Here is a 13892-nt window from a genome sequence, read left to right as displayed (position 1 = left end):
GAGGCCCCTGCCTTTTCCGGTTATAGTTTCGGGAGCTCGGGTTTGTAAGTGGAAAATGGTTCTTGAGAAGAGGCAAAAAATCTTGAACACCCGGTTCTTATCCAGAATAGTTTGTAAGTAGAGGTGTTCTTAGGTAGAGGTACCACTGTATGTAGAATATATTAGAGAAATAAAGCTTGGAAGTTATTTTTATAATATACTACTTTTTTAAAGCCAGTTGTATCTAGGAATGGATGCTGCTATCAGCCAACAAGTCTTTTGCTGCCCTCTGGGGGATTAGATTCAGAATAACAGATTTACATTCAGAATTACTACCCAAGTGTGTATATGACGTTTTAAGAGAGTGTGATCCCATTGAGAAAAGGCCTTAAAACTCTTTCCTTTCTCTCTAGAAAGAAAGAACCTGTTTGCACTACGCAGTCAAAAAACGATTCGGTTTCATTGATTATTTGCTCATCATACTCTTAATGCCTATCATGCTACTCGGATATCTTGTCATGGTAAGTTCCAGGTCAAACAACTATCAAATGATGCCTACAGTTATAATCCATGTGTCCTGTTCTTTCTACCAAGGTTGTTGTTCTTTTAGGTTTTTGTTGTGTTTTAGATTTAGATTCAACTCAGCAGGAGTTTTGGGCTCTAAGGGTACCATAATTCTCTTTACTGATTCAAAGAGATAACTGTGATTCATCACAATGAAGCACTTCATATCATTTCCATGTGAAAAATTAGTCCTTAAACAATATAGGCAGTCCTCAACTTACCACCACACCTGAGCCCAAAATTGACATATAGGACAAGAATGAGAAAAAGATTTTCTGGGAGATTTTTTTTCTTTATATAGCTTGCTTTTGAAAGTTGCAGGGATTCTTGATACCGACTTTCTAAATTTTCTTTATTGGAATATATTGGATACTTGCCCTAATGGTTAGAATCTCTGCTTGGTAAAATCTGCCAGGCAGTTTTCCTTTGTAATAATCTCTTATCTCTGGCAAAATCCCCAAAAGGCTTTTTTAGGAGTTGCACATTTGCACAGGCGTTTTTCCAGCTTTTTTTTTTTTTAAAGTCCCAGAAAATTTAGAACATCAGCAGAGCATCTTCTTAGCATTAGCCAGTTCTCTCTAAAAGCAGAAGAGGTTCCTGGGCATGTGGAGAAGTCCGACAAAGATAAGGTGACCAGATTTGAACATTGGTAAAGCGGGACACCATTGATGGTGTGGGGGGGAGGAGAGGTCGATTAAAAATTTGGTCTAGTCTCCCTGGGAGCTGCGCCCATCCCCAGAGTCATCGCTACTTTCAACTCTCCTTCCCTTGTTTAACTGGGAAGAAGCAGGGGCTGCGCTCCATCCCAAGATTGGCAGGCCAGCTTATAATGGGACATGCTTCCTTTCTCTCGGTGGTGTGAGAAGCTTTGAGCCAGCCACTGCGAATAAAGCATTTCCTTTCTCTGCATTTTGGGAGAAGTTTAATCCCTCTCATTGATTGGCCAGCGAAGCAGAAATGGGTGGAGCTTGTCCATCCCGCTGCCAATTGGAAAAGGCTAGTAATGCCCTGAAACCTTTCCTGGGCACCATGACAGAGTTTATATATAGATTAGCCTGCCAAATCAGAATTTTTGGACTATCGTAGGCATTGGCCTACTACTTTGAACATTTTTGAACATAATGAAATGAAAAATAAAATGAAAAAAAAAAATGGATTTTGCAGGCTAATCTATATATAAAGTGAAATAATTGCACATAGCTGGGGGGGGGCTTTCTGAGCAAAATAAACAAATAAGCATTAATTTTTTCACTTCAGTTTTCATTTCATTGTATTCAGAAATGTTCAAATTATCATGCTAGCAAAAAAAGTATTCAAAAAAACAATTCCAATAGCTAAAAACAACCTTTTTTTAGTCCGGGTCAATATGACCGGGAGGAGTACAAGTGTAACATATTTTGCCCAGCAAAAACTAACCCCCCTGAAGTAGACCCAGAGACAGGGTTCAAACAAATCGGTACTTTTTATTCAGCTCAGAGAACAAGTGACAGCTCAGCAAGGCAAGTGACAATTCAGCAAGTACCGACTGACTCTGCTTGGAAAAGCCGCTTCTTTTATACACTTGCGGCTCCCGCCAAAGCAAGAGCCAGCCGCGTCTGAGCCAATCAGGAGCGACTTCCTGCTTCGGCTCAGACAGCGCTGGAAGACGGAACAAACTATTTACAGGAGATACAAGGTAGCCATTACAAGATACAACACCCCTCCCCTCATAGTTGGACACATCCATCACGAAAGCCACGTGACAAAGTCGTCCAATCGGTGGGGTCTCCTTGAAGTTCGCTCTGACCTGCGCAGTTCAATTTCTCCTTCGACACTGACTGTGGAGGATGGCTCGCCGCTGTTCTCCCGGTGCGGCGGACTTGGCCTGGCGGGCCCAACGAAGGCTTCGGAGGATGAGGATGGCTCGGCGTCGCTGGATGGCTCTCCCTGGCCCGATAAGTTCCTTTGCGTGTCTCTTAATTCGGGCAATGTGTAAAAGTCTGTTGACGGGGGAGAGTCCATGTCAGCGGGTTGTGGCAATTGATTTTCTGTTCGCTTACGAATGTGGTCTATGTGTCGTTTCCACAAACGACCATCCTCTAGTTTTACTATATAAGTCTTTGGTGCATTTTGCTTAATAACAATTCCTTTCATCCAATTTACATTTCCATCAAAACTTTTTACATATACATTTTGTCCCAAATACATTTCTCTTTCAGGTTTTACACACATTTGATTATTATTAATACAGAATCTTGGGTTCAACCTATCTAATGGTGACCTTAGTTTCCTTCCCATTAATAACTCTGCAGGGCTTACATGTGTGTGCGAGTTAGGGGTGATGTGTTGGGTGAGTAAGAATTGGTCCAAGTTTTGTTGTACATCCCCAGGGCCTGACCTGCGCAATGCCTCCTTTGCCACACGAACGTAACGTTCTGCCAATCCATTAGCCCAAGGCGAGTAAGGCGAGATGAGGGCATGCCTGACCCCTAGGCCATCTAGGAACAATTCGAATTGCCTGGCTGTTAGCTGTGGCCCATTGTCAGACACTAAAATATCTGGGCAACCATGGGTGGCGAACAGTCTACTCAATACCTTGATGGTGGCACTTGTGGTTATGTTGTTCATTGCTATTATTTCCACCCATTTGGAGAACGCATCAACCACTATTAAGAAATACTGGGACCCCACTGGACCAGCAAAGTCAATGTGGATTCTTGACCAAGGACCAGCAGGCTGCTCCCACTCAGCCGGAGTTGTTTTGGGGGGATTAGGCCGTGACTCTTGGCATGGGTCACACTTTGATACCCAGCTCTCAATATCAGCATCCAGACCTGGCCACCATAAATGCCCTCTTGCTAGGCTCTTCATCCTGACAATCCCAGGATGGCCCACATGTAACATTTTGAGTACCTTTTCCCTTAGGCTTTTGGGGATGATCACTCTATCTCCCCACAGCAGACAACCCTTTACATAAGATAATTCAAGTCTTTTGGTTTTGAAGTCACACAATTCAGGTTTCACAGAATCATTTTGCCATCCCTTAAGTACACAGTTTACCACTTGTTTAAGGATTTGATCTTGCTGCGTGTGTGCAGCTACCTCTTTGGCCGTGGTTAGTGGGTTATCCTCGAGTTCTATCATTAGTACATCTGTGGAAGGAGCAGGGTCCTCCACTAAGTCTGTTATGGGGCACCTGCTGAGGCCGTCTGCGTGATTGATTTCCTTCCCCCCCTTGTGGGTGAGATCATACTGGTACCCTGAAAGGAAAAGAGCCCATCTGATCAGTCTTGGAGACATAAAAGGTGGAGTGGGCTTGTTGGGGGCTAGCAGACCTAGCAAAGGCTTGTGGTCAGTGACTAATTCAAAACTTCTCCCAAAAATGTAATTGTGAAATTTCTTTACCCCTGCCACTAAAGCTAGAGCCTCTTTGTCTAACTGGCTATAATTCCTCTCTGTGCTGGTCATGGTTCTTGAAAAAAATGCTATTGGGGCCTCTGTCTTATTAGGCAGAACATGAGCTAGGACTCCTCCTATGCCGTACGGTGAAGCGTCGCACGTAAGCCTAATGGGTAGTGAAGCACTATATTGGACTACCACACTTTTAGAAGTTAGTAATTGCTTTATTTGGAAAAAAGCTTCACGTTCAGTTTCCCCCCAGGTCCAGCGGGTTTCCTTCTGGAGTAAACGATGTAGAGGCTCTGCTACTGTTGCCTTCTGCTTTAAAAAAACGGAATAAAAATTAAGGAGGCCTAAAAATGCCTGCAGCTCATTCTTATCTCGTGGCTCTGGGGCTTCCCTAATGGCTCTCAGCTTCTCTGTTGTGGGGTGGATACCTTCTTTGTCTACTTTATATCCTAGGAATTCTATACTGTTGGTTCCCCAGACACATTTGTCAGGCTTGATTCTTAAGCCTTTGTCTTGTAACCTCTTAAGTACTTCCCTTATTCTTTTGTTTACTTGTTCCTGGTTTTCCCCTGCAATTAAGATGTCATCAAAATATGGGATGGCCCCATTAACCCCTGACAATAGGCGTTCCATAATGCTCTGAAATATCCCTGGGGCTATGCTCACCCCAAACTGTAATCTCGTGCATTTGAAAGCCCCCCTGTGCGTTACGATTGTTTGTGCGTTTGCTGTTTGTTCATCGACCGGAAGCTGCTGGTAAGCCTGCGCGAGGTCGATCTTTGCAAACCTTTTCCCTTCCCCCAGGGAGTGTAGGAGTTGTTGTACCACCGGGATGGGGTAGGGGTGATGTTGGAGGGCCTTATTAAGGGTAGATTTATAGTCAGCGCAAACCCTTAAAGAACCATCTGGCTTCAGAGGCGTAACTATGGGAGTTTCCCATGGCCCTTGTTCCACAGGGACCAAAATACCTTGGCTTATAAGTTTATCCAGCTGCAGGTCTAGTTTGGGGAGAAGCGGAAGGGGGACCCTGCGAGGTTTTAGCCTGACTGGTGGGACCTTGGGGTCAATAGAAAACGATATGGGGGGGCCCTTATAGGATCCTAAGGTGGGGCTGAACACTTCGGGGAACTCTTGCACAAAGTTAGGCATATTATCACAGTTTACATTACACACACCCGAAATTTCAATCCCCAAAGGTTCCATCCAAGCCAACCCCAAGAGAGAGTGCTTAGCCCCCGTTACAATAAGCATGGGTAGGGTACATTTGACATTCTTGAATACAATAGGTACATATGCTGTTCCCAGGACTGAGATTACCCCCCCTTGAAAATCTCTGATCACTAAAGAGGTTTGTTTTAGATCAGATTTAGACATATTAGGCATATACAGTTTAAACTTCTCCCAAGGCATAATGGTATACCTAGACCCAGTATCAAGCTCCATCGAGCATGGTTGGTTATTTAGTAACAGTGAGATAACAATTTTGGCCCCTTTTTTTGTTGCCGTGTTATTCACGGAAAATTGAGTGTTACCTCTAGAGTAGTCGCGGTTAGCGGTTGAGTAGTTCCTTTGACCCGAATAGCGGAACGGTCGATTTTCTCGCGGTTGGGGCGTCTGGTTTTGTGGTCGTTGGTGCTGCGGTGTGGCAAATGTCTCCTCTGGTGCCGTTGCTCTGCATGCGATGGCGATGTGGCCTCGACGGTTGCAGCGGCAGCATGTGGCGTCTCTGAAGGGGCATCGATGGCGCTGGTGGTTCCCCCGGCAGCCCGCGCAGGGGGCTGGGTGAGTAGCTCTGTGGTGTCTCGGCTGGTCTTGTACCAGGAAACAGTTGTCCCCGTTGTGAGCTGGTTGGCTGAGGTCGTCTGATTCCACGGCGCGGGGAGACGCGGAGTCAATCTTGGCGATGAGTTCTCGCCTTCCGTGTTCTTTTAATTCTCTAGCTGCTGCATCGGCGGCTTCTGCGGTTTGCGCTAGTTTAATCACGGTTTGTAGAGTCGGCTCTTCTTCGGTGAGGAGTTTGTTTCTCACCGTGGCGCTTCTCATGCCGAAAACCAAGGCATCGGTGAGGCGAGCTTCCGGGTCTTTAAACTTGCATTGAGCAAGTACCGTTCGAAGTCGCGTTGTAAACTGGTTGATTGATTCAGTTTCCTTCTGAGCCATCATGGAAAACTGATGCCGAAAAACCATGGCTGGTTTGGTCGGTTCGAAATGGCTCGCTAGCTTGTCTTGTAGGACGTCCCAAGCTACGGTTCTTGCTGGCTGCGGGTCGGTGAGAGTCTGGGCAAGGCCACGGATTTCTGGGCCGCAGTAATTCAGAAAGATAGCCCGTCTGCGATCGGCTTCGGCGTCCTGTATCCCTGCCGCCTCGAGGAAGATCTCGAAGGTGGCCATGTATTCGTCCCAGGACGTTTTCTCGGGGTCGAAGAGTTCCGGAGCCTGTCCGATCTGGACTTTGCTCATGTTGCACGCGATGTTTTCTTCCGTCCGTTCGTCGCCAGTGAAGTAGACCCAGAGACAGGGTTCAAACAAATCGGTACTTTTTATTCAGCTCAGAGAACAAGTGACAGCTCAGCAAGGCAAGTGACAATTCAGCAAGTACCGACTGACTCTGCTTGGAAAAGCCGCTTCTTTTATACATTTGCGGCTCCCGCCAAAGCAAGAGCCAGCCGCGTCTGAGCCAATCAGGAGCGACTTCCTGCTTCGGCTCAGACAGCGCTGGAAGACGGAACAAACTATTTACAGGAGATACAAGGTAGCCATTACAAGATACAACCCCCCCAACCCCCCCCAACCCCTTAGAAAGAACCCCTCAAATGAGACAAATTCATTCATGTAATTTCAAGTTTCAGACATGCAGGGAAATTTTTTTATAGGGTCTCAAATTTCGTTTTGGGTCAAATATGACCCGAGGAGAACAGCAAGATTATACACTTGTACTCCTCCCGGTCATATTGACCTGGAATTGTCTTTTTGAATACTTTTTTTCACTAGTATATTAATTTGAACATTTCTGAACACAATGAAATGAAAACTGAAATTAAAAAATTAATGCTTATTTGTTTATTTTGCTCAAAAAAACCCCACCCCACCCCGGCTGTTGCAGCTGAAAACTGAGCTTGTGAGCCCTTTCTTGTGGACAGAGTTCTCAGATCACCACAGGTGCTCCTGACATGAGTAATGTTGAGCTGGCCACACACCCCTGCCCTCTGCCAAGATCAAACACAAACGTGATGCGGCTCTCAATGGAATTGAGTTTGACACCCCTGACTTAGATGTTATCAGCTGGGTTTGGATAAACGTATAAGAGAAGGTCTTTATTAGCTGATTGCTTAATATGACAATGTTATCCATTTTCCAATAATGTTCCATTTTTTTCCTTTCTCACTCCTAAAATCTACTAAACAGGTTTCTAAAAGTAAGCAGAATGAAGACATCATCAAGATGCTTATTAGAACTGGTGTATCTATTAATGCTCAGGATGATGTAAGTGCATTTATTCATATACTCCAACTGTATCTAGATTACAGTTTGGGTAGTTGCTGAATGTGGCCCATAAAAATGTGCTCATTTTACAAAGGATGTGGCAGGACAGGACCATCCCCTCTCTATGATTTCCCCTATATTGGGCCTCTCAAACTGGCAGTCCATGGGCCCGATATGTCATATACAGGCCAAGCCCACCCCAGCTACGCAAAGGCAAAAAAATATTGTGATATGTCACAATACATCATGTGATGTGATCGAGTTTGATACCAGGATTGTATATGGAGAGAAAATGGGACGTGTTCTTTTTTTTTGTCTGGAACCCAAGCAAGCCAACTTACATGAGATCAATCAGGGTCAAGTAGACTAAAATGTTACACTTTGCCACGCTTTTAGCATGTCTTCAACTTTGCCATTTCCTAGGCTCATTGTTCAGCTGCTAATTTTTGGTGGTTTTTCCTCACCAAAAACAAAACAAAACAAAAATAAAGCAACCAAGGAAGATGGGATCCAATTAGATTCAATTGGATGGCTGCCAGTTGTGCCCTTCCAATTATCAAGCAAATGGTTCAGTGTCAGAGAGGTACATCAATCAGGATACTTGTGCAGCACTGCAAAATTGTCATAGACGGTTTGAAGTGTGTGAGGCTGGTAGTTGTGTAAAAATGCTATTAGATTTAACAATTTTATATGCAATAGGATAATTTAACATGTTTTCTCAAAGGCTATTAGACAGAATGAGGATGTTTTCCAAATATTGCAGAAGTCTACTATATAGCCATATAGTTAGATTGCAGGTCCAGTTCTTGGGGAAGAAAAATGCAATAGTTCCTTTTTCATTAAAACTCCAAAGCAAAATAAACAGAAGAGGCCATGAAGAATTGAGTCCTTTAGCAAATAACCACATCTCCTGAACAGGTATGAGTTGCTTCTAATAGAATTGTGTGGCTTCACCCGCTCCAACTATCTAATTAAAACCGCACTATATTGCATAGTAGGGTTGTTCAAATCAGGGTCAAATCTTATTTTTATTTCAGTCTGTATGATGGGAATAATATAGGACTAGATCATTGACTCTGTCTTCATTTAATATCGGCTTATGATTATGATGGAATACAATGGTTTTTCAACTCTCAAGGCAAATAAGGAATACAGATGAACACTTGCGGAAAATAATACAAATTGAACAAATTCAAAAAGAGTTGGTGGCCATGTAAATTCATCCTTGGTTGCAATTTGAAGAAGTTGCTAATTCTTTTTTTATTATTATTTAGCAAACCAACATACAAACAACATTAAACATTTACATTCCCCTATATGCATAAAGATTAATTTTTTTACAATTCTATTTACTATACATTATATTCCTTTACTGCTAATTTCCCTTCTTTCCCCCAATCCAGTTGTACAATTTCTCCCACACTCTGTAGTAGTTCTTATTTTGTTGATTTTGTATTTCATATGTTAATTTACTTAATTTGGCACAGTCTAACATTTTTTAAATCACCATCTCTTCATTTGGAGTCTTTTCTTGCCAATCTTGCCGATGTAAGTATATGCGTTATTAAATAATAGTTTTCTTTGCTGTGTTGGCCTCTAATTATTCCTAATAAATACATTTCTGGTTCGGTCTCTAATTTGTAATCCAACATTTCTTCCAACCAGGTCTGAATTTTGATGCAAAATTTCCTTGCTTCTGGACATAGCCACCAGATGTGATAATATGTTCCTACATCTTTTTTGCACTTCCAGCATTTGTTACTTATATTCGAATGTATTTTAGCTAAACGAGCTGGAGCGTAATGCCATCGGAAAAACATTTTATATAGGTTTTCTTTGTAGGGTATAGATAGTGCCATCTTATAATTTACTTTCCATAATTTTTCCCAGTCTTCCAATTGGATAGCATAGCCAAAATTAGTCATCCACGCTATCATATTGTGTTTAACTATTTCTTCTATATTTTCATAATTTAGTAGATAGTTATACATTTTAGTAATAAATTTTTTGTCTGGGCCTGTTAAAATTTTATCTATTTCATTTGGTTTATCTATTTCATTTGGTTGCTAATTCTTACTGATGCAAACTCATGTGTTAAATAGGATAATTTTGTTTTGAAGTTTTTAATTTAATTTTAACTTTTTAATTTAGCTTTATTTATGGAGCCATTTTGCAGTAGGGTAGCATAGAGATCAAAACAATAGACCAAAAGTATAAATGTATGATAATTCAAGAGTTTTTAAGAAGTCCCCAAACTACGGCCCACGGGCCGAATGCGGCCCGCTGAGGTCATTTATCCAGCCCACGGCAGGGTATGAGATTTTACCAATCTATATACTAAGCTCCCAAATCTCCCGTCCACTCTGCTGCTGAGTGTCTGGTGGCGGCAAGAAGGAGGAGGAAAGCCAGGGGGCGGGGAGGAAAGCGGGCCTGCAATTGGTCCCTTTCTTTGCCGCCTTTAGGGAGAGAAACTGTTGCTGCCCTATGGCCAAGCAGCAACAGTTCCTCTTCCTAAAGGCGAGAAAGAAAGGGGCCAATTGAAGGCCCACTTTCCTCCCTGCCCCCTGGCTTTCCTCCTCCTCCAGACGCTCAGCTGCAGACCGTCTTGGTCCCTCCATTGTCGCTTTTTTTTTTCTTCAGGGATTTTGCACCAGTGAGGTTTGCGCGCGTTTGGGCACTTTTGGCATTGGGGGGGGTCTGCTGTGGAGAGGGAGAGAGAGAGAGAGAGAAAGAGGGAGAGATAGAAAGGGAGTGAGGGAGAGAGAGAGAAATAAAGCAAGAAAGAGAGGGAGAGAGAGAGAGAGCGGGAGAGTGCCAATTTTTTGCTTCTTTGCTGCCCCGCGGGGAGGGCGCTGGCCTCTGCCCTCAGCCTGGAAGCCCTGCAAGAGCAGCTAGAGGGGGCAGTAATCAAGCCATCAGGCCCCCCCCTGCGCATTAACTTGTTGATGGCCACGCCGTCCCAGATCGCAGGGAGGTGAGTTCTTTCCCGGCCAGGCGACAGCGAGGCCCTCCCAATGCTCGCCCACCACCCAGGCCCCACGCTTGGAGCCAGGGACGACAAGCCTAGCCTCAGCTTACTTGGCCCCGGTGTGGCCGAAGCGTGGGGCAGAGTAGGCAGCAGCTGCTGCTGCTCCAGGCCCTCCCCTGAGCTGAGTTTCCTTTGGCTTCCTTCGAGGCAAAGCTGCAAAGCTCACCTGCTGCCTCGAAGGAAGCCAAAGGAAGCTCAGCTCGGGGGTGGGCCTGGAGCAGCAGCTGCCGCCGTCTACTCTTCCCCGCGCTTCGGCCACACCGGGGCCAAGTAAGCCGAGGCTGGTCCCATCGCCCCCGGCTCCAAGTGCGGGGCCTGGGCAGCAGGCGAGCGAGCATTGGGAGGGCCTTGCCATCGCCTGGCTGGGGAAGAGCTCCCCTCCCCACGATCCGGGATGCTGTGGCCGTCAACAAGTTAGTGCGCGGGGGGGTTCCTGATGGCGCCTACTCCACCCCGCGCTTTGGCTGCGCCGGGCAGCTCTGGCAGGTGAGGGGCAGCAGGGCAAGCAGCGAAGGTGGCACAGCCAAGTGTGGGTCGAGTATAGGGCACTCAGCAGTAGCTGTGGGGTGGCGGCGGGGTGGTTGGCTGCAAGGCACAGGCGGGTGGTGACAGCTGGATATGTTGCAGGACACCATACATGCTAACGCTGCGCTGGGCATGGGGCTAGCACCTCCGTACCGGCCCAGCCAGCAGGCCAGTGCCAGCCCCACGCCCATGCCCAGCACAGTGCTAGCAATGTATTGCGACCTGATGTCGGTGCCACCGTCTTGGAGCTCCTGCTTGCAGCCAACTGCCCCGTGGCGTGTTGCAGGGCAGAAAAAAAAGAAAAGAGAAAAAAGAGAGGAAGGAAGAGAGAAGAAAAGGAGAGAGAGAGAGAGAGAAAGAAAGCAAGAGAGAGAGGGAGAGAAAAAAAGAAGTGAGAGGGGAAGAGAATGTGAGAGAGAAAAAGAGAATAATGAGAAAATGATGGAGGGAAAGAACGAGGGAGAGGGAAATGAGAAAGAAGGAAAAAAAGGGAGAGGGAAGAGAGAAGTGGAAAGGAGGGAGGGAGGGAAGGAAGGAGAAATGGAGGGAAAAGGAAGGAAGGAAGGAAGAAGAAATGGAGGGAACAAGGAAGGATGGAAGAATGAAATGAATGGAGGGGTGGAGGAAGGAAGGACATTTTTTTTGGGGGGGGTGTAAGTTTTTTTAAAATTTTCTCTCAACATACATTCAAACAATACAATGTACCATCTAATTTTCCCTGAATAAAATGCGGTATTCTGTCAGTAACTAATATCAATCATCAAAAAAGTTGCAAACGTTTTTTTTCTAATGTTATCATCCAGGTACATACTTTTCTTTTAATTAAATTCCCTCCTTAATGTTCCTTCAAAACGTACAACACCAATTATATTTCTAACTTATTAACCATTATGCCAAAGTGCTTCCTTCTTTCTTTATATATTTTTCTATAAACATTTTTATACATAGTTTTGTTCATAGTTTTTTTTTATAATCCGGCCCTCCAACAGTCTGAGGGACAGTGAACTGGCCCCCTGTGTAAAAAGTTTGGGGACCCCTGGGATAAGGATACAACTTATTCCTGAAGAATATGTGTTCTGTTTTTTCTCTAGTCAGGACGGACTGCCCTCCACTATGCTTGTGAAATGAAGAACCAAACCATCATTCCATTATTAGTTGAAGCAGATGCTGACCTTTCCCTAAAGGACAAGGTATGGAAAAATAGGCTTATTACAATTTTATTTTGTAGCTCATCCTCTGTGATTTGGGCTATTTCTTTACTAAGAAAGAGGAATCTATTTTTATTTTAGAAAAGAAAAAATATAAGGGGTTCTTTTCTAATGGGGTGGTACATTGACTCAGTGGTTAAGATGCTGGACTTCTCAGCTGGAAATCTGACAGCCAGGGCAGAAGACCCAAGAGCTGTGTGATAGGGTGAGCTTTCATTATTATCGCCAGAGCTTCTGCCTACTTAGCAGTTCTAAAGCATATTTGTTTGTTTGTTTGTTTGTTTGTTTGTTTGTTTGTTTGTTTGTTTGTTGGTTGGTTGGTTGGTTGGTTGGTTGGTTGGTTGGTTGGTTGATTGGATTTGTATGCCGCCCCTCTCCGCAGATTTGGAGCATACAAATGGGACTAGATAATAAGTACCACTTTATTGGAAATTATTTTGTGTTCAGTACTTTCATGCGGGCCACATGCTGATAGAAGCATCTATCAGAAAATGCAAGATCCCTATGCTAAGAATTGGAGATCAGCATTGTCACCTTGAGTCAATCATGACCAAACAGGGGAACTTTTTTTTTAAAAAAATGTTTCATCTACTAGTTTCCTAATTCAGGAAAATGTGAATATTTGTGATAATATATTACAAGTAATTACATTTGGAGATTTGGATTCAGGTTATATTGTCCAGTAACCACTGATGTTTAAAGACACATGGGGGGAAAATAAATATGCATAATAGCAAGAAAAACAAGCAAAAGGGGGGAAAGAAATGATAAAAAGGGATTAAAACTAGCTATACAAAATTCATAAATATTTAAAAGTTTATATTTATTTCCTTATTATATATATCACATGTAAGCAATCCAGCAGTCCTCGTGAAGCCATGAAGGTTAAAGTTAGCAACCTTAGCTACCTATGCTGTCTTAAATAGTTTTACGTTTCCCACAGGGAGAATAATATTTAGAACAGTTAGTCCCCTTTAACAATTTGAATAAGTTAAAAGATGAACAGTGGTAGATGCAAGCATTTCATACTGAAACTTAAAATAACACAGTTAAAAATCAACATGGAGCATAAAATCCAGTGAGAGCATTACTTAGACATATAATGTATTTGAAAACCAACCAATGATGAAACTTTACATGCACGGAAAGGGCAGGTTAACATATAGCTGTTTCTGCACACACAAGGGAAGCTTAATTCGATTGATGGCAACTGCTCCAGCGAACCACAGAAAATGAGAGTTGAATGCAGTAGAAAATGAATGTGGTATTTGGATCAACTTGGTGACCTGTAGCTAGTATATGTCTCACTATAGCAGAAGAAGGCATTTTATGACCATGATTTGAGAATAATATTGTTTTGCAGTAGCTTATCAGAAGTGATGTTTTAGATGTGCACATGTATGCCCCCCCAAATATAAAATAATATCATAAAATAATATTCAGATGTTTCCTCTGTGGGAAAGTCAATCGTTATAGAAGGAGTTTTAATTCTCATTGATAAGGCACAGTGACTTTTTGTCATAGCGATAGCAACCATCGCTCACTTTTTGGTCAAACTTCTTTTCATGTTATCTAACTTTGAAGAGATTAACTTCAAGTGATAATATTCTGTATTAGCATTTGCCACTGGTTTCAGACTATCTGGACTATTTGCAACATTTCTCAAATAAAGCTTTCCATGAGCTTCTGAAATTGGCACTGGAGAGATTAATTAAAAC

At 43.5% G+C, this 13892-nt stretch overlaps 1 protein-coding gene across 1 annotated transcript in view; it reads left to right on the top strand.

Annotated features, from left to right (window-relative positions):
• ANKRD22 (ankyrin repeat domain 22) overlaps positions 1–13892 on the top strand; it is a 41331-nt gene that overhangs the window by 21177 nt on the left and 6262 nt on the right. Inside the window, exons 3-5 of the mRNA XM_070752332.1 lie at positions 393–500; positions 7336–7413; positions 12058–12156. Coding sequence (XP_070608433.1) covers positions 393–500; positions 7336–7413; positions 12058–12156 — 285 coding nt within the window. The remainder of the gene's footprint in view (positions 1–392; positions 501–7335; positions 7414–12057; positions 12157–13892) is intronic.

Source organism: Erythrolamprus reginae, chromosome 5 (assembly GCF_031021105.1).
Source record: "Erythrolamprus reginae isolate rEryReg1 chromosome 5, rEryReg1.hap1, whole genome shotgun sequence".
Lineage (NCBI taxonomy): Eukaryota > Metazoa > Chordata > Lepidosauria > Squamata > Dipsadidae > Erythrolamprus > Erythrolamprus reginae.
This window is presented reverse-complemented; position numbering and strand designations above follow the sequence as displayed.